A 26,129-nucleotide genomic window follows, 5' to 3' on the forward strand; every position below is an offset into this window, starting at 1 on the left:
AAAAAAAAAAAAAAAAAAAAAAAAAAAAAAAGAGAGAGAGAGAGAGAAATGGAAGAATAGGCAGAAATCATGAGTGTACAGCTCAGTGATTTATTATAGCGTAACTGTACCCAGCATCCAGGTCAAGGGTAGAACAAGAGCTGAGGATGTAAGTCAGCTGGTAGAGTGAATGACAGTCATGACCTCTGTGCTCAGTTCACAGTGGCACATAAACCAGGTGTGGTGTCTCATGCCAGTAGTCATAGCACTTGGGAAGTGGAAGCAGGAGGATCTGAAGGTTATCTTCAGCTCCATAGTGCACCTGAGGCCAGCCTGGGCTACATGAGACTGTCTTACAGTAAAACAGCATGCATATACCCAAGATCGCAGAAGTCTTGCTGTATAGTGGTGGCACACGCCTTTAATCCCAGCACTCAGGAGGCAAAGGCAGGAGGATCTCTATGAGTTCAAGGCCTGCCTGGTCTACAAAGCCAGTTCTAGGACAGCTAGGACTGTCAAACAGAGAAACAGAAGCAAAACAAAACAAAAAAATTGCAGAAATCTCTTTGATTCCCTTTTGCCACCACCCACACCAAGGTTAACAGAGCTTTATCTTGTGTCCTGTAGATTCTTTTGCCCTTCAAACACCCGTTATGCAGTCTCTTGTGCTTGTCAGCTGTCATTCAGCCTTGTTTGAGAGATTTAATAAATCTGTTCTTTGTAGTGATGGTTGACTAATTCTCATATACTATTTACTTTTTTGGTCCTGGGGCTGAAGTGCACAGTATTTCGTTATATGGCTATGCCAGCTCTTCTGCTGGCAGGGGTATGTCTCCTTGGGGGCCTTACCTGACACTGCGCCTGTGAACGCATGCATACACTTCTGTTGAGGCAAGGATGTAGAATTCCGGAGCCTTGCTTGCTGGGCATTAATCTTAACTAGATGCGACCAAACACCCAGTGGCGCTTGCTCTTTGTCCTCACATGAGCTGTGTGTCAGTGTTCTGGGTGTCTTCCATCCTTCCTGACACTGGGGTGTTTTGCTTCTGCTGAGTGACATTTTCAATGTGGTTCTTGGTTCTGTTTTTTTTTTTTTTTATGTTAAATTCCTTTTTGTTTTCTTTTCTTTGTAAGACTATGAGCTCCCCGAGGACACAGACTGACTTCTATCCCAAAACTTGTATGAGGGTCAGTTTATCTTGAGCATTTAATGGAGCTCGGATAAATGAAGCATGTGTCTGTGGTACTTATGTGGTCAAAGATGATGGGAGTGGGTGATTAAAACATTGTGCAAAGGAGGATTTGTTTCAGCAACTATTTACGTGTCTCCCACATGCCACGCGCTGATGAGAGGTGCCGTTCTTACTGTCTTGTGTTTTTTTGACTGTGGTGATGGAAAAAAAGCAAATACATGAATATTTAATTGTGCACATAATGAGTACCGTGGAGGAGGTGACTTGGCTACTGTTTGGAGAGAATAGTGGGTTGTGAAGGAGTGGTTTTTGATAAGGTAGTTAGGGAAGGCCTCTTCAAGGACTGGGGTGAAGCTCAGTTGGTGCTTGTCCATCGTGTACCAAGTCCTGCATTGGATCCCAGCACCTCAGGAAGTTGGGCACTGTCCTTTCAGCCCCCCGGAGGTGGAAGCTGGAGGAACCAAGATTTTCCTCCGCTACAGAGTGGTGCAGGGGAAGCCTAAACCACATGAGACCCTGCCTCAGAACAAAGCAAAAGGAAACTAGCCAAGAAAACAAAAACCGGAAGAAGAGAGAGAAGGTCTCTTTGACAAAGTAATACTTGAGCTGTTTTGGGCAATTTTGTTTGTTGCTGTCTCTTCAGTTTGAAAAGATGAAAAATTAAGGTGTTCAAAGGCCCTTTTGAAAGAAGCGAAGGCCAGGAGGGTGGCCTGCAAAGTACTTGTGTGTTTATGGATGAGCAGAGGGGCGGGAAGGCTGGGTGTTGCCCTGGTGCTTCGCAGTTGAGTGAAGTACGGTGGAGAGAAATATGACAACTGTGGAGCTCTGGGCACAGAGAAAGGTGTCTGAGCTAACACCAGCAGAGAGGCCAGCATACTCGCTCAGGCTACGCGGCATTCTTGGAGGCAGTTTAAGTGCTTTGTGTTCTAGATGGGCCATTACGCTGATGTATGTGATGTCATGGGAGGTGTCCTATGTTTAGTCTGTATTTCACAAAGCCTGCTTGGTACTTGAGAATCAAAGCATAAGTGTCCCGGGACTGCAGAGGAGTTCTGACTAATAGTTTAATGTCCTTGTTTGGAAAGAAATACGGACAGTACCATTCCACAATGAGGAACTATTTTTCCTTTATTAAGATGAAACAGTAAAATCATTGTTAATCCCATCTATCCCTCCTCTTTTTGGAATAAACCAGAATTGAAGGACTAACTCTCTGTCCTGAGACTGTCCTGGGTAGAACTCACTCTGTAGACCAGATTGGCCTCAAACTCAGAGATCAACCAGCCTTTGTCTCCTCAGTGCTGGGATTAAATTAGTCATGTGCCTCCATGCCCAGCTCCTACCCCCTCCCTTTTAGTTAATTTAAGACAATTAAAAAATTACAGGGAATTTGTACACTGAATTCCCAAACTTACCCATAATTCATTCTTCCTTTCCCTTCTTGCTCACCCTCTTTTCTGGTATAGGAGATCAGACCCAAGGTCTTGTCCATGTTAGGCAAAGTGTTCTACTGTTGAGTTACATCGCTAATCTGCTACCCACAATTCCAATTTAACCAAATAACCCTTCATTTCTGTTTGTTACGTCCTAGATTTACCCACATCATTCATGTTCTGTTTGTGATTTTACCTATGTTTTTAAAATTAAAAATTTTTAAAATACTGTGTTTTTCATGTTAATCGCTAGTATCAACTATGGACTTTGGGTGGATAGGGTCATTCTAATAAATTAGTGCTTTGTGTGTGGGGGGGGATGCTGACGTGGCAGAGGCTGTGTGTGGAAAAGGAGGACAGTGTGTATGGGAACTCTGTGCTTTCTGCTTAAACCAGGTGTGGTGGCCTGTGTCTCTAATCCCAGGACGGAGAGGCAGGCAGATTCCACTTAGTTCAAGGCCAGGACAACCAGAGTACGTAGTGAAACCCTGTCTCAATAACAGCAAAATACTGTAATCTCAGCACTTGGGAAGCAGAGGCAGGAAGAGGCCAGCCTCAGCTACATGGTGAATAAGAGGCTAGTATGGTTTGCATGAGACTCACCCTAAAAATAATTTAAACGAAGTTAAGCAAAATATCAGTGGGGTGTCGTAGCACAGCCTGGACAACATTGCAAGACCCCAAGTCTTCAAAAAAAATTCAGATTTTGAAAATTTAATCCAGAGGCAAATGGTTGCCTTATAATTACAAGGCTCTGGGTTTAATTGCATGTGTGAGCCATTACATCCAGCTTCATGTATTTAATAGATATTTGTTGAGCATCTGCATTGTACCAGACACCACTCTGACTGCTGGTCTTCCTCTCGGTGATCCTTCAGCAGTAGCTGGGCAGGCAAGGTTGGGTCAAACCGGCCAGAGCAGCTCCCGTTGGGCTAACTTTGTTAAGTAACACTCAATGTCACTACATCTGTCTGTTCCTCCTCCAGAGCCCACAGATGAGCCCGTCTCGAATCTGGGTAGAACCAGAGCAAACTGCTGGGGTGGGCACACAACAGAGTCGGAAATACCACATCACAAGTAAGGTGAGTGTGTGCTCTGCTGTAGCCTGGCTTACATGAGTGTGGAGTTAGTGTGTCCTCTGCTGTAGCCTGGCTTACGTGACTGGAAGGTGAGTTTCGGGGGGTTTGAAGGGATTTTCCCAAGTTTACAGAGGGTGGTAAGTGACAAGCTAGTTGACTGTGAAGCCTAGCTTGCGAGCTCGTATCCTACTTCTTCCACTGTAGGCCCTTGTCTAGAAATTAAAAATTGTTTTAGAGAAAAACAATTTTTATGGACCTTGTACAGGTTTAAGACAGTCATAAACCGTGCAAGGATTTCTTATTGGATGAAATAGCTACCTTTCCTTATTGAGGCACTGGAGCAGGGTTTCCTGGAATTTTTTCCTCTCCTTCCTCCCTTCTCTTTCTTTTCTCCCCCCTTCTCTTCCTTCTTTCCTTGTCCCCTCTCCTCATTCCCTTCCCCCACCTCTAGCCCATTCCCTTCTATTTTTCCTGCCTGTATGTCTGTGTACCATGTGTGAGACTGGTGCTCTCAGAGGACAGAAGGCATCAGATCCCTTAGAGCTAGAGTTACAGACAGTTGTTAGCTTCAGTGGGGGTGTTGGGATTGACCCACGTCCTCTGGAAGAGCAGCCAGGGTAGCCTCTGGGCCATCTCACTCATTCTCATGTCTCCTTTACTCTTAATGCCTCTAGTCCAACCTTTCCTAGTCACGGGACCACAGGCACATGGTTACTGAGATGGGTGTGCCCTGCTTTATAATTTGGAAGATGTCTATTAGGTACCTGCGTACCTAGGTGAGGGCTCTGAGTCTGGCTCAGTGAGGGAGCACTTGCTTCGCTTGTGTGAATACCTGGGTTTGATCTCTAGCACTGAACTAAAACAGAACAGGACACTCAAAGCAAGCAAAGTCCCCAAAATCATTAAAAAGAAATCAAGAGATCAGGCAGAAAAAAAATCAAAGTAAAAAGAAATATAAGCCATAAAAATGTCCTTAGAATGAATAAATAACAGCATTCTGTTTAGAAAATTTCTTGTAACTAATTATGACTTTTTTCTCTTTGGTTAAGTAGCTTCCTTCTACTCAAGATTTCCCGAAGCCTGTTGAGGAGAAGGTTGGTCCCTTCACGAAGATAATAGAAGCCATGGGATTCACTGGACCTTTGAAATACAGTAAATGGGTAAAGACTTTTATGTTCCTTTGGGTCTGTGTCCTTTCTGTGGCTCACAGATTTATTTTAAAGCTTCTGCTTTAAGAAATTCATACATTCTTTTGAGAATTTCTTCAGAATGCATCCATCCCTCTACCCTCTAGTCAGATTTATGTATAGGTAAGACCAAAGTACTCCTTCAGCCCAATTCCTTGGAAGTGTCTGCAGTTGTTGTCAGGGCAACGAGGCGGAAGTTTTCAGGCCCTTGCTTTATGACATGGGAAAATCATCTAGATGAGTTTAAAGGGCAATCCGGTGGGGCGCATTCCAAGACAGGGTTTCTCTGTGTAGCCCTGGCTGTCCTGAAACTCACTCTGGTGGGCCAGGCTGGCCTCGAGCTCACAGAGATCCCCATGCTTCTGCCCCACAACGTGTTGGAATTGCAGGAGTGTAACACTGCCTGGCTACTTTTGCTTTCTAAAGTTAGTTCATTTTTTCAGCCATTTTCATAACAGCAAACACAGGTTTCTGTCTGCAAGCTTTTGTACACAGATTCTGAGGAGTCCCCATGATTGCACACTTTGTTGATAAGGGCTCTCCAGTATACGAAGAGGCTACGAATGCTAAGTGACCCTGCAGTCTCTCCTGAATCTTCAAGGAAATAGTTATTTTGGTTAAAGTTTTTTTTTTTTTTTAATGTGTGTAAAATTCTTAACAGTTGCTGGGCAGTGGTGGTGCACGCCTTTAATCCCAGCATTCGGGAGGCAGAGGCAGGCGGATCTTTGTGAGTTCGAGACCAGCCTGGTGTACAAGAGCTAGTTCCAGGACAAGCTCCAAAACCACAGAGAAACCCTGTCTCGAAGAAAAAAAAATTCTTAACAGTTGATGATTTGTTGATATATTTGATTACTAACTAGACCTTTTCTCCCTGTCTTAAACTTTAGTTTTTTTTTTTTTCCATTGAGACATGACATCATCCTGTCGCCCAGGCTTCCTAGGACCCATAGCAGTTCTAGGCCTCAGCTCCCCAGTTGTTGGGATTATAGGTGTAAACTATCCTGCCTAGATGTTCCTCCATATATTTTTTATTGTTTTGTTTTTTTCCTGGCAGCGTTTCTCTTTGTAGTCCTGGCTGTCTTGGAAGTAGCTCTTTAGACCAGGCTGTTCTCAAACTCAGAGATCTGCCTGCCTCTGCCTCCCAAGTACTGGAATTAAAGGTGTGCGCCACCACTTCTGGCCCATTTATAATTTTTAAAATTACATTTATTTGTACGTGCATGTGTTCGTGTGTGTGTGTGTGTGTGTGTGTGCATGTGCTCATGAGCATGTGTGTATATATACAGCCGCATGTGTACCCTGGAGAATTACGGAGGTCATAAGACAGTCCTCTCCTTCCACCCTGTGGGTCCTGGGCATAGATCAGAAATCTTGGTGGCAAATGCCTTTATTCTCTGAGCCATCTTGTTGGCCCTCCCCTCTATTGAAAAAGAAGTTGTGATTATGACATTTGTAATATAAAAAAAAATATGTGTTGTTTGAAAGTAGAAATTAAGTCAGGAGTGGTGACACATGCCTCTAATCTAAATGGATCTCTATGAGTTCTAGACAAAAAAAGGCCTCAAACTCAGAGATCCACCTCCCTCTGCCTCCCCAAGGGCTGGGAATAAAGGCGTGTGCTCCTCTGCCTGTCCGCTCACCCCCAAAAGAAAAGCTGAAGAGTGAAGTGGAAGCAGGAAAGAATAGAGGGGAAAGTAGCTGTGTTATTCATCTCTTAGTAATTGGGTTCTGCTTGGTTGCTTCCATATGCTTTGTCTAATCTTATGTTTTTCTTCTGTTTTTAAATGATTCCAGAGGGCAAATTGGCCACCATTTGAAGGATTATGAGACCAGTGGGAGAATTCTTACTTTTAGAGCTGAGTTAACCTCTGATTTTTCTTGGTTCTCTTTGTTACCTTAACTAAATGCTTGCATTAAAAAACTCTTTTATGATGTGGCAGCTTTTATAGCCTTTATTTTAAAATCTGTCACATGAAAATATCACATACCAGTATGACATTCTGGTATGATTTTGGTGGGAAAGTGTAGTTAGGACCTTCCATTTTAGAAGGCGTATAGGTGAGCCCTTTTTAGCACTGTTAACTCAGAAGTGTGGCCAGACATTTGCGTTGGCTTACACTGGGAAAATGCATTATTTGTATTTTCACATGGATTTGGTAAGAGAACAAAATGTTTACATGTCTACTGCTGCTTATGACCTGCCTTCTCTGTATTTTTCTTAGATGTTTTCATATGTAGATTCCTACAGAATCATGTTTAGGTTTTATTGCTGCTAGGATCTAGCTTGGGGTCTTTCTCAGGCTAGTCAATCATAGAGCAGTGTCCCTAGGATATATTTAAGATGGCAAATGTAGCTTTTCCTTACTTAGCTGAGCATTCTGAAATAACATTTTTTCTTTGTTTTGTTTTGTTTGAAGCAGGGTCTTTCTGTGTAGCCTTGACTGGCCTGGAACTTGCTATGTAGACCAGGCTGAACACAGAAATCTGCCTGCCTCTGATTTCAAGTGTGAAAGTAATTATAGATGTGCCCCCCATGGCCAGCTCTGAAATAGCCGTTCCCTATGGCTTCCATAGCAGTATCGTGTAAGAACTAAAGAGCACTGAAGAAAACCAGGAATGGTGGCATAGGTCTTTAATTCTAGCATATGTGTGGCAGAGACAGGCAGATCTCTGTGAGTTTGAGGCCAGCCTGGTCTGTATAGATAGTTTTAGACTAGCTCGGGGAACACAGACCCCCCCACACCAAAAAAAAAAATAGAAGAAGAATAGTTGAAAGAAATAGAATGCTTAGTATAGAAAGGAGAAGGCACTGTGAGTCTCGCAGTACTGAGGGGCGAATCAACGAAAAATGGATGAAGACGTTATCTGCGGTCCTCAGAGTAGTGGGTAATGGAAGTCTTACAGGCAGCCTTACAAGGTTGTTTTTGTTTGAATAGGGACTCAGTTTGTTGAACATGAATCAAGAATGTTGTAAAGAGAATTCCAGCACAGAATAGGAAGGAGGTTCAAGTGACCAAAAAAAAAAAAAATTCCTGTGCAGCTCAACAGCCCTCAGCGCAGTCTTCTCCCTCCGTCCACTCCGCATCTTGCAGGAGGGTACACATGACCCAGCAGGTGGGAGAGCAGGCCTAGGTGTTCCTGTCATAGCCAAGTATCATGGCAAGGTCTTCTTAAGCGAGAGTGAAATAAACATGAAGCCATCCAAGGACCGGAACAGCTTGTATTGACCGAGTGGAAATTTAGTCTGCCTCCTTCCCTCACTCGCATTAGCGCACGGTTCTCAAAGAGCGTCTTTCCAGCTGTTATTTCCAGTCCCTGCATGATAGGCCTCAGGGACTGGTTTCAGAGATTTGTCCAGGAAAGTGGCTCACCCAAGAATAAAGGTTTGGCTTTGCTACAAGAAAAGCGAAGACCTGTAAAATGTTTCTGATTGCCACGGTGTGAGCATTGTGTGATGATGCTGGCCAGTCTGGTCAAGCAGTCATTATTTGTAATAAATGCTTTTGCATGGATGTGTGTGGAGCCCTGGGCCTGGAGACAAGGCTGCCTTTCCTAGGGCAGAGTGATGAGTTGTGACCCAAGAGGAGTTCATTCAGAAGATCCAGAGGGAACTACAAGCGTGGTGGGAGAGGCAAGAATTAAGTAACTAGGAATTTTAGTAAAAATTAGTAAAATTGAACTTTTTTTTTGTTTGTTTCTTTTCTTTATTTCTTTCTCTCTCTCTCTCTTTTTTTTTTTTTTTCCCGAGACAGGGTTTGTGTACCCTAGGCTGTCCTGGAACTGACTTTGTAGACAAGGGTGACCTTGAACTCATAGAGATCCCCTGCCTCTGCTGGGAATAATGGTGTGTGCTGACTGGCTTGGCTGAATCATAGTTCTTGGCTGAATCATAGTTCTTGATGCACTTTGAAAGGCAGCTCCTTCTCTCTCCTCTCTTCTTCAATTTGGCAGTATTGGGTTTAACTTTACATTTCTGCATAAATCTCTTTGATTGTGCTGTTTTGTATCTGAACTCTTGATGGGCTCTATTTGTTATTTATTTTGGAGATAGGATATTGTGTAGATAAATTTGAACTTCTGATCCATCTCAGCCTCCCAAGTGCTGGACATTCAGGCATGAGCCAGCATACCTGTTTAATTTTTCTCTTTGTTTTGTTTTTGTTTCTCTTATTTTTTCTGTATATAAGTACTCACCTGTCTGTGTGTATGATTGTGTTTCTGTGCACCACTTGTGTGCCTGGTGCCTGTGGAGGCCAGAAGAGGGCATTAGATCCCCTGGAACTGGAGTTACAGGTGGTTGTGAGCCACCATGTGGGTGCTGGGAACTGAACCTGGGTCCTTTGCAGGAGCAGCCAGTGCTCTTAATTGCTGAGCCATCTCTCCAGCCCTGTTTTAGTTATTTTCTTTTTGTTGTTTGTTTGTTTTGCTTTGTTTTTTGAGACAGCTTCTCACACTATAGTCCAGACTGGCTTGGAACTTGCTCTGTAGACAAGACTGACCTTGAACTCTTTGAGAGCTGGGAAGGTGAGGGCCACTGTTCAGCTTGCACGCAGTCCATGTGTAACGACGCTAGCGCATCCTCTTGGTCCTGTCTTGAGTTTGGTTTTGTTCTCTTTGTCTAGAAGATTAAGATCGCAGCCCTACGCATGTACACGAGCTGTGTGGAGAAGACGGACTTCGAGGAGTTCTTTCTGAGTAAGTGACTCTCAGCTTTTCTGTTCATTTTTGTGCCTGTGTGTTTTAAGTTTTTTTAAACATTTGTTTTGTGTGGGTATGTTGTACATGTTTATCCATGTGTGTATAGCGCAGAGGTCTTCAGTGCAGTTATCCCCTGAAACACTGTCTACCTCCTTTGAGACAGGGCCCTTTATTGGCTTGGAGCTCACTAGTTAGGCCACACTTGATGATTGGTGAGCTCTAGTGAGCCTCCTGTCTCTGCCTCCCCATCGCTGGGATCACAAGCACAGGCCACTGAACCCCATATTTTTATATAGGTTCTAGGGATCATGCTTGCGTGGCAAGCACTTCACAGACTGAGTCACCTCCCAGCCTTTGAGACATTTTCTCCTGGCTGTGCACCTAAGGGTGACCTTGCATTCTTGATCCTCTGTCCCTCTGCAGGGCTGGGTTTACAGGCTTGTGTTACTGTGCCCTCTCTTAGCATTTTGACATGGACTTTTTGTCAGTCGTTTCTATTTTTGTTTCTAGTTTTTGACTGTTTTAGTTAATCTTGAAATAAATTTCACGATTTGTAGTCTGACTTTCCTCGGGTTGTCAGTTCACTTATTAATTATGAAAACTTAGGCTTGTCTCACTAGCTCTTATAACTTAAATTAACTTACATTTTTAATTAATCTATGTTCTACTACATGAGTTTTACCTCTCTCCCATTCTGTGTGTCTGATTGATTCAGCATCTCGATTATCTCCTCTTCATCCCTCTGCCCGGAAGTCCCACCTATACCACCTACCTAGCTATTGGTCGATTAGCTTTTTATTACACCAATCATAGCAGCACTTCTTCACACGTGTACAAACAGTACACAACCGTGATTCTTTTTTTATTAGAGGGCTGTTGATCTCAAAGGTTTATACGGTTTTATTACTTACAGCCTATTGATAAATTGCTTTCCAGAAGGATTTTACTGTAAATTACAATTATTAGCATGGTTAGCTAAAATAAGTATTTGTAAGGTCATTGGAAAAAATAAGTCCGCAGACTGTAGAAGGGAACCTGTACTCTGGGCACTTACAGCAACAGCCGTCCTCTTAAAGAGCCTGGCGCCTAACAAGTTCGTATAGCTGATGCTTTCTCTTGCAACAAATATCTGTACTCAGTGAAGTTAGCAAAGAGCGTTTATTATGCAGTTTTGATTTCTTAGTAACTATTTTGGTCACTTAAAACTCAAATATAAGTTGTTTTGGCCACTTCACTATTTCAGCATATTAATATTAGGGACTTAAAATGCTATACTGAGTTATAATTCTAATTTATTTTTTATTTTCTATTTTCTTGTTCATCAGAAAAGACAGTTTCCCTGCTTCTTTGTAAACAAGGAATTCTTTTAGTATTTAATTAAAAACATTTATTGCTGTCGTGTGTGTGTGTATGTTTGCACATATGTATAAGCATATATACCGTGGGGCCCAGGTAGAGGTCAGAGGTCAATTTATGAAAGCTAGTTCTCTCTGCCATGTGGGTTCTGGGATCATATTCAGGTTGTCAGGTTGGTGGCAAACATCTTATCTCCTGAGCCATCTTGCCAGTCCAAAACTATTCCTTATCATACAAGAAATTAGTCCAAAATAAAAAAATACTTTCTTCAAGTGATAAAGAAATACTGAGTTTCTTTCTTAAATCCATGTACATTTCACCCTGCCCTTCTTATTTTATTAGTTTACTTGATTTTTTAGTATAATTTTAATTTAGGAAGTAACATTAAAAAACAACCTCCCCAAACAGGCAAACATGCAAACAAAGAGCGATATCTGGAGCTGGAGAGATGCTCAGAAATTCAGAGCACCGGCTGTTCCTCCAGAGTACCTAAGTTTGGTTCGCAGCACTCACATGATGGCTCCCAATCGTTTGTAACCCCAATTCTGGCCTTTGTGTGCATAGCACGCGTGTGATACATAGACATACATGTAGGTAAAACACCCATGCATGTAAAACAAACACAAACACACTAAATTAACATGTCCACCTTATCTTGTTGTCTATGTTTACAGTTCCGGGGATCTTACACATGAGAATAATGCTAAGTAAGGTCTTCTTCAGCCCACCATCAGATCTTCTCATAGAAGCCTTATCCTCAAGGCTAGGGAGATGGCTCGGGGAGTAAGATCTCTTGCTGTGCAAGCATAAGGACCTGAGTTTGAATCAACACCCATTGGAAAAGCTGTGCATGGCCCCTTGTCAGGAGTGGAGGAAACCCTGAGTGAGTGAAGTCCTCAGGGAATGTGTGTTGTTGACATGGGCACGGCCTTGTTAAGGACCGCGTCGTCTCAGACTGATGGGAAGATGACAAAGCCTCATAGGATGAGGCCCAGGGGAGTGGCAGAGCTTTCCTTGGGGGTCCAAGTGTAAGTGTTGACATTGTGTGTAGAAAATGTCCGCCATATCTTCCTTAATGGTTGCTCCGATGCAGACACTATTCCCACCATGATTAGCCACTCTTGCCTTAAACTTGTTCAGCTGTATGCTGTAACCCGTCTCTGCTAAATCTATGCTAAAGCAAGCTGGGCTATTGGAGTGTTGTGATCTCTCTACGACTCTAGTCCAACTGAACCCAGCATTTTTGTCTGTGTCCATGTGTCTGTCTTTTCTTCATTATTTCACTACCCCAGTCAGGTCAAGTCCCTTGGGCCATGCAAGGATGCAGTAGCCAGGGAAACCTGTAAGCTCGGCACCGGGGGAGGGAGATGACAACTTGTAGATCCTGGGAGCTTGCTGGTCAGTCAGAATAGTGAGCTCTCCCTGTCAAAGGAATAAGGTAGAGAGCCATAGGGGAAGACACTTGATAGTCTCCTCTGTGCTGTGGGATAACCCTTCTGTACTCTGGATATATGTTGCTTTCATTAGTTGATAATAACTCTCTGGCCTATAGCAAGGTAGAATATAGCTAGATGGGAAAGCCAAACTGAACACAGGGAGAAAGAAAGAAGCAAGATGCCATCAGACCAGTAAAAGCCATGATCATGTGGCGATGCATAGGTTAATAGAAATGGGTTAATTTAAGTGTAAGATGTAGTTATAATAGCCCTGAACTATAGGCCAAGGAGTTTATAGTTAATATTAAGCCTCTGAGTGATTATTTAGAAATGGTTGTGGGGCAGGACTAGATAGAGAAACCCCTGTTTACACGTCTGCACTCTGTATGCACATGTATGTGTACACTCAAACACTCATGTGCATATACCATACACATAAATATAACACACAAAAGAAAAAACTAAAGTTTATCATCAGATGTTTAATACTTGATTCATATTTATTATAATTATTTTACATGGATGCTTACTTGTTTTCACTCATTATTAAAAGTTCCTCTTTTTTAAAGTTTTAGTTTACATGTATGAGTGTTTGATATGTATGTGTGCATGTGTATCACATGCAGTCCATGCCCACAGAGGCCAGAAGGGGCATTGGAAACCTTGGAATTACAGTTCGAAACAGTTGTGAGCTGCCCTGTGGGTGCTGGGAACATGAGTCTTCTGTAAGAGCAGTAAATGCTTTTAACTGCTGAAACATCTCTCTAGGCCCCTACTGTTGCTGGATTTTCTTTCACTCTAATCCCATTTGGAAAGCCAAAACGTTGCTGTTTTTTTTTCCTCCTTACTCTTTTGGCTCTTTTGTGGGGGCCGCCACTCAGCTCCCAAATAAATTGCACACGGAGGCTTATTCTTAGTTATAAATGCCCAGCCTTAGCTTGACTTCTTTCTTGCCAGCTTTTCTTAACTTAAATTATCTCGACTCCTTTTTGCCTCTGGGCTTTTTCCTTTTCTTACTGCTGTATATCTTTACTCTTACTTGGTGACTGGCTAGGGGGCTGGGGAGCAGCTGGGGGGCTGGGGACTGGGGAGCTGGGGACTGGGGGCTGGCCTCTGATGTCCTTTTCTCCTTGTTCTATCTTGCTTCTTTTTTTTTTCCTTGCCAGATTTCTCATTCTGTTTATTCTGACTGCCAGCCCTGCCTATCCTTTCTCCTGCCTTGCTTTTGTCCATTCAGCTCTTTATTAGACCATTAGGTATTTTAGACAGGCAAAGAATCACAGAGTTAAACAAATGTAACATAAAAGAATGCAACACATCTTTGCATCATTAAACAAATGTTTCACAGCATAAACAAATGTAACCCATCTAAAAATAATATTTCTCAACACCCTGCTGAAGGTTCTTGAGTTTTATTAATACTATACATTCAAGTTAAAGACTGTTATTATGCTGGGCAGTGGTGGCACATGCTTTTAATCCCAGTCCTTGAGAGGCAGAAACAGGCGAATCTCTGTGAGTTCGAGGCCACCTTGGCCTACATAGCAAGTTCCAGGACAGCTGGGGCTACGTAGAGAAACCCTGTCTCAAAAACAAACAAACAAACAAACAAAAAAGACTGTTATTACATAGATAGCTAATATGAATATATTTCAAGCATAGCTTGCAGATTACCAATTTAAGAAAAACTTCAGAAAGTTATAATTACATATTGTTAATGCACATTTGTTGTCTGTCATGTTTGTCCCCTTTAGGAATTTAACAGTCTTGTGGGATAGTAAGTGCTTGTATTATTGTTTATTTTTGTTTTGTGTTTAGGAACAGTTGAGGCTTAGAGCGTCTCAGTGACTTGCCCGAGGTTGCCTGGCCAAGCCTGGCACATGTGTTGTCTGGCTTACACCTCTGGGGTTTTCCCACTGTAGCATGCTTCGTGCGAGGGAATGTAACCACAGACTGGGAACTGTAATGCAGCTTTATAACTCGGATTTATTTTATTTTGATGAGAGTTCCCTTTGTGAGGTGTTGTGTTAGTATTGGACAATGATGTTTTTACACACAGTGGGATATATCTTGGTGAGTTTTTCCCGACTTTGTCCTTCAGGAAAAGGGGCAGTGAGTTTTCTAGTGATCACACTCTCCCTTTAGATTTTCTTTCTTTTTTTAAATATTTATTTATTTGTTTATTTTTATTTACAATATTCCGTCTGTGTGTATGCCTGCAGGCCAGAAGAGGGCACCAGACCCCATTACAGATGGTTGTGAGCCACCATGTGGTTGCTGGGAATTGAACTCAGGACCTTTGGAATAGCAGGCAATGCTCTTAACCTCTGAGCCATCTCTCCAGCCCCTCCCTTTAGATTTTCTAAGACTTAATTAGGCAGTTGCCTATATTAAAACCTATAGCACAGGCCAGGCGTGTTAGCACTTGGGAGGCAGAGACAGGCAGATATCTGAGTTCAGGCCAGTCTGTTCCACATAGCGAGCTCCAGGCCAGCCAAGACTGCATAAAAAGACCATCTTTCAAAACAAAAAACACCACAAAGACCGATAGCTAAGCTGGCATAGGGGCACATGCCTGTAATTCCAGTACTCAGAAGACAGGGGCATGAGGATTGCCATAAACTTAAGGTAAACTTGTTCTATACACTGAGTAGGCTAGCCAGGCCTATGTTGTGAAACCCTGTCACAAACCAACCAACCTATGTTTTTTAATTTTATTTGTTCTGCTGTGGCTCTTTATCTTTTTTTTGGGGGGGGGACTAGGTTTACATCTTAGAATTAAACCAAAGTGGCTAGTGAACAAAGAGCAGGTTTGGAAAGTACCATCTGGAGGCAAGAGATTAAAAAGATATCTATACGATAATGAGGCTGACTTTCTTGTGGTTTGTATTCTAAGGAGGTTAGTGGGGATTGGAGTAAAATGAGGGAATTTATGTATTGCTTCCTAAGATTATACCTTAAAGTGGCCGGGCCGTTTAGATCTTTGCTATAGGTCTTGATTGTGAGAGTCCTGAGGACAGAAAGCGTGGACGTTTGGTGCCATGTTTCCCCAGCGAAAGGAGGCTGATGGCGCTTCTCGACCACCGTGTGTGAGCGAGTTGTTGGGACACAGCATGCTGGGCCTTCCTTCAGCTTCTTTGACAGTCCTCCCTAAGCTGCCAGGCATAGGCCCGAGTCACCTCAGAGCCAGCGTGTTTAAGGCTGAGATCTAGAACTCTCGGTGCTTCTGTGTGGCTAGACACTTTGGCAGCTGCTGTTTCTGGCATGCTCTGGTAATGCCCTTGCCTGTTGTAATGAACATGGCTGCATTCTCGTCTGTGACTCTTTTTCCCTCTAAGACACTGATTACTTTGGAGAGGAGGGGCTCCTTAAGGAAGAAATTCGGAGTCAGCAGTTGAGGTTTCTACTTTGTGACACAATTTTAACTGATGACGCTTTTCAAAGATAATTTGGACCCTCTTATTTGATTCAGTGGAAACAACAATGGTGAATATTGAGTTGCTATTTTAAATGGCAATCATTTTGTTAAGCTTTTTCCCCCAGAGGATCTCACTATCACCATAGCTCTGGTTGGCCTAGAACTCACTATGTCTACGTATGTCAGATGGTTTCTAACTCACAGACATCTACCTTATTTTGCCTCCCAAGGGCTGGTGCTGAGGCTAAAGTCTTGTCCCACCATACCTGGCTTTACTAAGCATTTTACAGGTCGTTGGTCTCTTGTTTATCATCATAGACACTCTAAGGTCAGTTCTGCTCACTGACATATAGACAGAAGGAGATTGGGCCTCTGAGAAATTCAGAAACTTTACCTAGATCCACTTAAATTAAACTAAATTAATTAAATTAAGTAGTCTGACCTCATATTAAAATATGATAGTAGGACTCTCCGATGACAGTAATGGAATTATTTGGTTTTACTCAACCTGGTCTCAAGAGTCTAGCCTCAGAAAAGAATATGCTGCGTGTGTATTGGAGCAAGAGTGTGATCATGACGGAGTGTCCCAGGGTTTAGCCCTGCAGTTTGTAAACACATTTCGTTGAGCTAAGAATTGTATTTTTGTGTTGCTCATAGTCAACATTCAGTCGCTGGTTTGATATTTTTGAGGTTTACTCTGTGGGTTTCTGTTCTGACCTCCGTGGGCACAGAGACTTGCTCGTGTGCCAGCTCTTTTCTCATCAGCCCTGAGCTGACCCCCAGAAGGGAAAACTGTGACCCAGGGCCAGCTGCTGACCTGTTTGTCTGTGCTTTCCAGCCCAAGAACTGGTTCCACCTCTGAGGAAACTGGACAGGCTCCTGGAGGCTGCTGGGAATCTTTGATGTAGAGGCGCAGTTGGGCAGCCTGTCCTGCTGAAGCAGCCAGATTTCATTCTCCAGACTGAAAGACGGACTTCCAAGAAAACTTTTTTTTTTTAAATGTTTTGTTGTAGCATTTAAAAAAAGACCCAACTTGAGATCTGGGCTTGAGAGTTTCTCGGGGCTATTCTTGTTCTAGGCAGGGAGCGGCTGGCTTGTTCTCAGATGGCATGGGTCTTAATAGCTGGATGGCTGGTGAGGCCAGCCTCCAGCTCCCTCCTGCTGGGCTCAGAGAGGAAGTCCAATTGACAGCTGCTAGGCACCACCCAGTAAGCTCACCCGAGTTTTTTTGTGTCCTTTTGAGACAGACCTGGATTCAAACCCCAGCCTTGCCACTGGTTTAACGTGGTGGCTTGCCCGTGGTTACTTGACCTTTTTGACTCTCCCTCGTTACCCCTGAAGTAGGCGCTAGTGCTTCTTTCCCAGAGAAAGGAAGGGTTGGGAGGAATACGGTATTAAGATGATTAGCGGTAGGCCAGGCGTGGAGCACAGCCCTTTCTCAGCGTGTCCACATCTTAGCTTTAGAGAGGTACTGAAGTAGCAGTCCGCACGCTGCACAGAGAATCAAGGAAGTCTGAATTTAATCCCACGTGTCTCATTCTTAGTGTTGTGGTTTTGGAGCCTGAGCAATTGTCTTGATGACACTGTCAGTTAGGGATATATGAATACCAACCTACTAGGGTTGTTGGACAGATGCACTGAGCTAATGACTGTGAAGCACTTGTTATATCTGGCATGTTAGGAGCCCAGCTAGGGCTCCCTTATTAGTGTGGGTTGTAGTCTCCTGGGGTCCTGCTGTGGGTTTTCACTCCTAGTGATCTTCATTGTTAACCATTACCTCACTGAATGTTGATTGGCAGGGGATACTTTTGAGTTTTTTGTTTTGCATGCAGATTATATATAGCCCTGGCTAGCTTGGATTTTGCAACCCTGCTGCCTCACAAGATCATGGGATGTGTGTTGGAATTCTAGGCAGGTGCTACCATGCCTTAATTCTTTTTTTGAGTCATTGCTCCAAAAGATTGGTCCTACCATAAGGGCTTATGCTCCCCACTAATTTTCTCCCTTTTATCCTTCCTACTCCTTGTCAAACTTTTCTCTTTGTCATGTAATATGGAGGGTACACGTAGTGGGGATCCCTCAGCCAACTGAAGGATTTCGTAGAAATCTGAGAATGGAGAGGCATGGATGTCTGAGCTGAGATCTGATGTTCAGGATCTGAAATTAAAAGGTCCTGTTCAGTGAGTGTTGTCCCTGTAACCAAGGACTGGCCTTTCAGTGGGTGCAGCTCACTTCCTGATTCAGCCCTAGCTCCTAAGAGTTCTACTTTTATCCCTCCTGGTTATTTGAGTAGATCATTTGGCACACTCATGGCCATACCACAGTGGCTTGTCTTTTAAAAAATTGGAAAATAACCGGGCAGTGGTGGCACACGCCTTTAATCCCAGCACTTGGGAGGCAGAAGCAGCTGGATCTCTGTGAGTCTGAGGCCAACCTGGTCTACAGAGCAAGTTCCAGAGACAGTCAGGGCTACACAGAGAAACCCTGTCTCAAAAAACAAAACAAAACAGAATCCAACAGACAAACAAAAATTGGAAAGGGAGACCAGAAGGGCTTAACCTTTTCACTTGGGCTCAGTTGGTGCTGAGGGAGCAGGGGAGCTGTATTCACTTAGCTCTTTATACTTCAAGCCTAGAAAGGGAAACTAGCTTAAAACCATAAGAAATCATCTCTGCCACATTCTGTAAAATGAGAGAGAGAGATTTGAGACTCAGAGGGAAGGTGCAGTTTGCCCAAGGCCACAAGGTGGTAGCAAGGCTGGAATTGGAAGGTTGTCTGGCTGCGTTCAAGTGCTCTAGCCCATGGTCTTCCATTGTGCTTTTGCTGATCTTTTCTGCAAAGCATAATCAGGAATATTCTACCGCCTTTCATTTTAGTTGACAGATTCCCACCAGGGGCTAACACAGCGTGCCTCTTCTACCCCTTCTTGTATTTACACTTTATTGTCATTTTCTAGGGTGTCAGATGCCTGATACATTCAACTCATGGTTTCTTATAACCCTGCTTCACGTCTGGTAAGTGAGCCATTTTAAGTGAGGTCACCAAATGCGTGTGTGTGTGTGTGTGTGTGTGTGTGTGTGTGTGTGTGTGCGTTGTAAGACACAGATGTCCTCAGGTCTGATTCTATGACGTCACACTTGTTCAGGCATGAAAACCTGTTCCTTTCATTTTCATAACTGGTGCCTTGAAGCATATTTTTATTAAAGGTCAAAGCACAAACCCAAAAAGAAATTAATATTTGTAATATATTTTTTTCAAGGAACACCTAACCCCAGGAATAATACACTATCAGTATCTCTAAGAGACTCTCTGAGGTAGGGTGGAAAGTTTTCTCCCTTGGCTGTTTTAGGAAAGTTCACATTTACGTAAAAGTGGTTTGAATTGTGAGACTCCGTGGTCATTTCCATCTCTGGTCATCAGAAACCTATAACAAATTATACCACTGACATTTATGCCTGTGCCTCTAAGTGTGCGCACAGGTTAGAGTCAAGCCAGATTTGTTGCATGTGGAAATATTTGACACCTTAAACAGTATATTTTTTCTTCAGTGTGAAGCAGCCTAAAAAAATCCATTTTTCATCCACTGTTACACAGCATTAAAGGTCAGAGGGGATCTAGGGATCACCGAAGTGGGGGTGGGCAGCTACTGGATCTGGAGAAAGTGAACTCCAGAGAAGTGGGTTCACTACGTGGGAATGGCTGTCTGTCAAAGGGCCCTTGTTTGAGACTGTCTTTAGCTGAGCTTACATCACAGACCTGGCTATTATATAAAGATGTTTTAGTTATGATCACCTCTGAAGCGTTTCTTCTTCCAAATTCACATCGTCACTGCGCTTGGCTAAGGAGCCTGAAGGGGCAGTTTATTTTATGGATTTTTTTTTAAACCCTCTAAACCAGTAGTTTATAGATGGCACACTGTGTCCTGGGCCTCTGCTGGGAACTAGGGCTAGTTCTCAAGAAGCCTCGTTTTAGTGAGGGAGATAGGACTCATAAATGGGCAGTTACAAACGGGGCTGCTAAGTTCTGGGACAATGTAAACGATGCCTACAGGACTGAAGAGGGCATTGCAAGCGTTATCCCTTCCTAGCTCTGTTCTCTGAGATACATACCATGGCTCCTTGTCAGGCAGCTAAGAAGGCACACTGTCTGCCTCTGGTGTCCATGGTGGGGGTGCAGAGAGGGTGCAGAGAGGGAAACTGGATACGCTGAGAGGGAAGTACTTTTTTTAAGAGCTGAGGACTGTATGGGAGAATTGTTCATTGGAAAGGTGGGAGGGTTGAGAGACAGCGAAGCTGTTCCCAGAGGAGCTCAAAGGTAATATTCAGAGCCTGTATGAAAGACTTGTTATTGCCCGTAGAGCTGGAGGCATCAGAGTGGTAGAGAGAGAGGACGGCAACATGAAATATCTAATCCCCGTGACCACATCCCAAGGTCAGTCCTTGACTAATAGCGGGGAGAGCCTGGAAATTATTTATATTTCTTTAAACTTTCCAAATGTCTACCCGAACTTTCTTGCTGAAGTTAAGTTTTCAGAGGAATGGAGTTTCCCACCAGCAGCTAAGTGAGGAGTGGGGTGTACCACCACCAGCTAGGTAGAAGATGGGGACCATCTATTCTTTGTCTTTATCTAGCCTCTTCCTTGCTCTATTTTTTTTTTTAAGTTTTTTGAGGCAGGGTCTCTCTGTATAGCTTTGGCTGTCTTGGAATTTGCTTTGTAGATGTAGGCCAGGCTGGCCTCAAACTCACAGAGATCAACCTGCCCCTGCCTCCTGAGTGCTGGGGGGATTAAAGACATGGGCCACCACTGCCTGGCCTCTTCCGTGCTATAACTGCCATGATCCGTGAAGGGCTTGGTAGAATGTCTCAGCCGCCTTTTTATCGAACCAGTAAATCCTTGTCAAAGACCTACTGTGTGTTCGGGACCATGGGGTGCTGGAGAGAAGGCTATGCTACGGTCCACACATTCAAGACACCGTGGTGGAAACGGACTTTTGAGTGCTGTTGTCTGAAACAGATGATGATGAAACGTTTGGCTCAAAGCCCAGAGGGATGCTGTGGAAGCACAAAGGTGGAAGCGAGGATGGCTAGGGCAGAGGTAACGTTTGAGGGACATCCTGAAGGGAAAGTACATTGAAGGGCAGCCGGAGGGAAAGACCACCTACAGAACATCAAGTCCTTGAAGGCAGCCAGTGACTGAAGCGTTGGGGGGCAGGTTTGTAGTGGAATGTAGTCTGAAGGTCACCAGAAAGGTAGTTAAAGCCAGGTGGTGTCAGCGGCATCATTGTCAAGTACCTTTAATTCCGGTGTTTGGGAGGCAAAGGCAGGCAGATCTCTGTGAGTTCAAGGCCAGCTTGGTCTACAGAGTAAGTTTCAGGACAGCCAGGACAACACAGAGAAACCTTGTTTACAAAAATAAAAACAAAAAGCAGACAAACAAAAGAAGTAGTTTTGGGCCCAGTTGTGCAGTGATCTTCCCAGAATCAGGAACCCCCTCTCCTAAGGGGTAGAACAGCTGGGAGAGGGATGGATCTACCCCAAGTCTATAGAAAAGTAAGACTCGTCTGTCTTCTAGTCCTGTTCTCTCTGCCTGAAGATCCAAGAGTATAAATTGAAGGACAGCCAATCTCAAATTCAGAGAGCACAGTAAGCCGAGCCATTGCAGAAATATGAATTGAAACAGTTCTTGGAATAAGAACTGTGAAAGAGGAGGGAGTCACAAAGACAAAACAAAGCCAGACAGACTCCTAGGACATGAAAGTAGCCTGGGTCCGGGAGGTAATGGATCCTTATTGCAGTTGGGACAGGAACAGGATACTGAACAGTCCTGTGTGTTTACTGATGATGTTGTACTTCTGTATGCTCTTTCTGGTGCCATAGTTTCTCAGTGGGTTGAGATTTAAGACTACAGACCCCTCTTTTTCTAGAAGACCCCTCTTTTTCTAGAAGACCTTTGTTAGTTGTCTGTTCAGTGGGCTTGCAGTGGCACTGATCTTGTGTCCATTGGCTTTGTTTAACAAGGTCAGTATTGAGTGTAGCTGCTGAAAAAGGTGCTGTTGGAGATACCCAACATCCCGACACGGGCTTGGTAAAGCAGCCCTCCTAATTTTCCTTATCCAGCCATCCACTGTGAGTCCATTCAGGTTCCTGTACCAGAAACCTGGGAGCTTCTCTTGCTGTGTCCTTCATTTGTTTAACCTGGTCAATAGTCATTAGTTACTGAGCTCAAACCCTTGACCCTGACCTAACAGAAACAAACGAGTTTTACTTTGTAACCCAGTGTGCATGCTTGTATTGGATGCAAACATTAAATAAATCTTGTTTTTACAATATCAGTAAATATCTGATACTTCTGTTCTATTTGAGCTAATTTTAAACAGAAGTTGAAGGTTTCTGCCGCTGAATTCATTTCATTGCTGGATTACCACCTCGGCTCTCAAGTTTCTTAGTGTGCTGTTCATGTGCTATGAGATGCAGCCAGCAGTAAAGATGCTTTTACTTCTGTTGTCTGCTGCGCTTCTGTGGAGTCTCAGGTGTTTATCCTCACTGCTGGACAGACTCTTGTTCTTCCCTCCATCCATACCTGATTAAGCCATTATTTTCACCATAAGCCTTTCCTTCCTCTGAAGGCAGTTCTGTGACCCTTTGCTTTTTCTTCCTATTTTAAATTTTTTTTTTTTTGAGATAGGGTTTCTCTGTAGCTTTGGAGCCTGTCCTAGAACTAGCTCTTGTAGACAAGGCTGGCCTCGAACTCACAGAGATCTGCCTGCCTCTGCCTCCCAAGTGCTGGGATTAAAGGCGTGAACCATCACTGCCCTGCTCACATTTTAAAGTTTTGAAAATTTATGGATACATAAAACATAAAAATTATACATATTACTGGAGTGCTGTGTAATATTTTGATACATAGATATGTACATTATATAATTTGCATTTGTGCATGTGTTTGTGTCTGTCTGCATGTGCTTTTGTGTGCAGAAGCCAAAAGAGAGTGTTGGATGTCCTGCTTTATTACTCTTTGTCTTAATAATATTATAATAACTGTGGTGGTTTGAAAGAAAATGACTACCGAGGGAGTGGCACTATTAGGAGGTGTGGCTTTGTTGGAGTAGATGTGGCCTTTTTGGAGAAATGTGTCGCTGTGGTGGTAGGCTCTGAGGTCTCATATATGCTCAAGCCACATCCAGTGTCTGAGACCACTTCCTGTTTCTTGCCTATCAAGACGTAGAATCCTCCAGCACCATGTTTGCCTGCATACTGCCGTGATGATAATGGATCAAACCACTGAAACTCTAAGCTTCCACCTCAGCTTCCATGTTTTCCTTTATAAGAGTTACTGTGGTCATGGTGTCTCTTCACAGATATAGAAACACTAACTAAGACAGTACCCAAGCTGGGCGGGTATGGTGCACATCTTTAATCCCAGCACTCTGGAGGCAGAAGTAGGTGGATCTTTGAGTTTGAAGCTAGCCTGGCCTTCAGAGCAATTTCCAGGACAGCCAGAGCTACACAAAGAAACCTTGTCTGTGTAAACAACAACAACAAAAAACCAAACCAATATATGTGTGTGTCTGTCTGTACATGGTGCTACCCTGCTGACTCTAGTCTCAACCTCTCTCCCTGCCCCCATCATTTTATAATGTTTAAATTAGATTCAAGTTATAAATCTCATCGTTTGTTATTTCATTGTAAATTTTTTTGAACTTCTGTAACTGAGGTCCTCTGCAAGATTGGTATGCACTCTTAATGCCAAACCCTGTGCATGCGCACACACAGTAAATCTCATCCTCAGCCATACTGTGTAAATGCGTGAGCGGATTGCTACTTAGACTGAAGGATGTGGGAATGACCTGGTCATTCCTTATCTGTATAACATGCCTGCAGAAAAGAAACCCAAGTGTAGCTTTGTGGTAACCCAGCAGGCAGTTTCAAAAACCTCATATGTAGGTAAGCCCCTTGTCTTACACAAGGAGAGGTAGTTTCGGTGATTTTACAACAGGTCACTTCATGTGCCGCATCAGCAGTGAGAATCTGAGACAGACAGAGCTGACTGTGTTAATGGTTGATTCCTTACTGTCCCAAGGGGATGGATCTCATGTTCTGAATACAAACAGCAATAGAAATCACCTGTTGACGACAGCACACAGCGAGCGCTGCTTTTCTTGGCATTCTGTGTCTGTGTCCTGGTAAAGCCCTGGGAGTGGTAGATGGTTAAGGACAGCGGTTGTTGGCCTTCTGGGGTCCGGAGCCAGAGGGTGGCCTGAGCAGAGAGAAGAGGAAGTAACCTGTAAAGTTTCAAGTTCCAAAGAAAGGTGGGGAATGAACATTTGAGAAGCCAGATAAGAAGACTTCTAAGGAAGACAAGAAACTAAACTGTGGGTGGGAAAGGGTTTGGAGAGCATTCTGTCCCCACCACAGTGCAGGGAAAGGGTTTGGAGAGCATTCTGCCCCCATCACAGTGCAGCCAGAGAACAGCCTGGCAAGCACTGGCAGCGTTTGCAGAGGGCTCTAAAGCCACCCTTGCAGTTTTCGTGTAGCTGTAGAGCATCCTGACTTTTGCTGGGTTCTGGTGGCTTGAGACCTGCTATATATGGTGTGCCCTGGACCATGAGCACATCTTATTTCGCCTGCCCTCAACCAGAGTCTCTGTTCACACATCCTCAAGTGTAGATTGATGTATTTTGTTTCTGTTCAAACCAAAGGCCCATGCAACTGCCTTTTATCAGCACACATGACCTTTAGCGCCCTGGTACTTGCCAGCCAAGACCTTGGTCTTTATAATGGATTCTAGTTATATGTTGTATGCTTAGTGGTAGTTCACGGCAGGTGAGATGGTTTCGGGAAGCATTTTGCCCCACTTGTCTTTTGCCACAGACAAAAGTCTGGTGGCTCCTATGCTTCCCCTAGGAGGCTTAGACTTCACAGGGAGGAAGTTTAGGAAATTGGTAGAGATAGCTCTAGGAAGAGGTCAGTGTGCCGGCTCACCAATAAATAAACCATTCATCAGCAAACTAAGGGGCATGAGCCCAGCTGATGCTGAAGTAAAGTGAGTAAGCTCTATGAACGTTCCCTTTGAGTTTCTTTCATTGCAGCCAGAGTGACCGACCTGCTCACATGCCACTGATATGAATTCAGGATCAGATTCCCCGAAAAGCAGCTTGTGTGGTCAAACAGGGGCAAATCCTAAACATGGATGAGTGAAACAGGCTGTTCTGCCCAAGTGTGGCAGGAAGCCAGCATCAAGAATCCCAAGAATCCTGCCCTCTAGATGGATGCGGAGAAGAGCTGTGGCCTTGTTCCGTGGTTTGAGAGGAGAGGAGAGGCTCTTGTTGCTTTTGACTGTGCAGATGGGGATGTCCTGCTGGTGCTGGACCGGCACTGAATTGAGGGAGTGATGTAGAGACACTGGCTTGGGGGAAGCTCTAGCTATGTTCAGCTCCTCTCTTTTCCACCATGCGAGCAACCTTAAGTTACTTAAGCATCTTTGTTTTCTGTGAAATGCAAAGAGCTTATGAGATGCACAGTTGTGTAGATAAGGGAGAAGATGAATCAGGATGCATCAAGTCTTGCATTGCAGAACTTAACAGTCAGCACCTTTAGTCTTTTATCCTGCTCAGTGAGCTTTTCTTCCTTTGGCATCTCTGGGCTGGCCTTTTACAGAGATCGGGGAGCCGTCAGGAAGGCTTGAGCACTCCTTTTTTTTCCTTTACTTTGCTAGCTGGGTTATTTGCCTTCCTTATATGTAAAAGAGTCAGGATTATTTATGGGCCACTGGAATCACTGAGAGACAGGATAGTGCTGAAGCTTAAAACCTCAATAATAAATTGTGGGTTTGAGAACATCAGCAACTATGGGAGGAGCATGGAGGATTGCTGTAGAGCGGTGTGTCTCACACTCGGTCAGCCCGTGTTCACAGTGGGTGCTCTAAGAACTTGTGAAGCAAGTGATTAATTAATACAAGAATTTTTATTATTACCTTTTAAAAATGTTTACTTTGCATTCATAAAGGTATTTTTTGTTTTGGTCTTCAGGCTTTCCTTCCTCAGAGAGCCCTTTTGAAGATTTAGCATAAGATCTGGGTGTGGTGGTACAGGATCAAGAAGTTCAAGACTAGCCTGAGCTGTGTAAACCCTGTCTAAGAAGAAGCCTGGTGGCCTTTAATTCTATCACTGGGGGGGGGGGGCGGAAGCAGGTGGATCTCTGTGACTTCAAGGTTAGCCTGGTCGACAGAGTAAGTTCTAGAACAGACAGGAACTTACACAGAGAAACTCTGTCTCAAAAAAACCAAGCCAAACCAACCAACCAGCCAGCCAAACAACTCTGTCTAAAAAACAAAAAAGAATAAGGAAAAAC

The 26,129-nt window shown here is 43.7% G+C and overlaps 1 protein-coding gene across 1 annotated transcript in view; it reads left to right on the top strand.

The window, feature by feature from the left end:
- Positions 1-26,129, top strand: part of Uqcc1 (ubiquinol-cytochrome c reductase complex assembly factor 1) — an 84,922-nt gene that overhangs the window by 11,105 nt on the left and 47,688 nt on the right. Inside the window, exons 3-6 of the mRNA XM_050150674.1 lie at positions 3,592-3,687; positions 4,737-4,844; positions 9,494-9,566; positions 18,736-18,793. Of these exons, the coding sequence (XP_050006631.1) occupies positions 3,592-3,687; positions 4,737-4,844; positions 9,494-9,566; positions 18,736-18,793 (335 nt within the window). The remainder of the gene's footprint in view (positions 1-3,591; positions 3,688-4,736; positions 4,845-9,493; positions 9,567-18,735; positions 18,794-26,129) is intronic.

This window comes from Alexandromys fortis, unplaced genomic scaffold (genome assembly GCF_014885135.2).
Source record: "Alexandromys fortis isolate MF-2015 unplaced genomic scaffold, M_Fortis_MF-2015_v1.1 scaffold_27, whole genome shotgun sequence".
Lineage (NCBI taxonomy): Eukaryota > Metazoa > Chordata > Mammalia > Rodentia > Cricetidae > Alexandromys > Alexandromys fortis.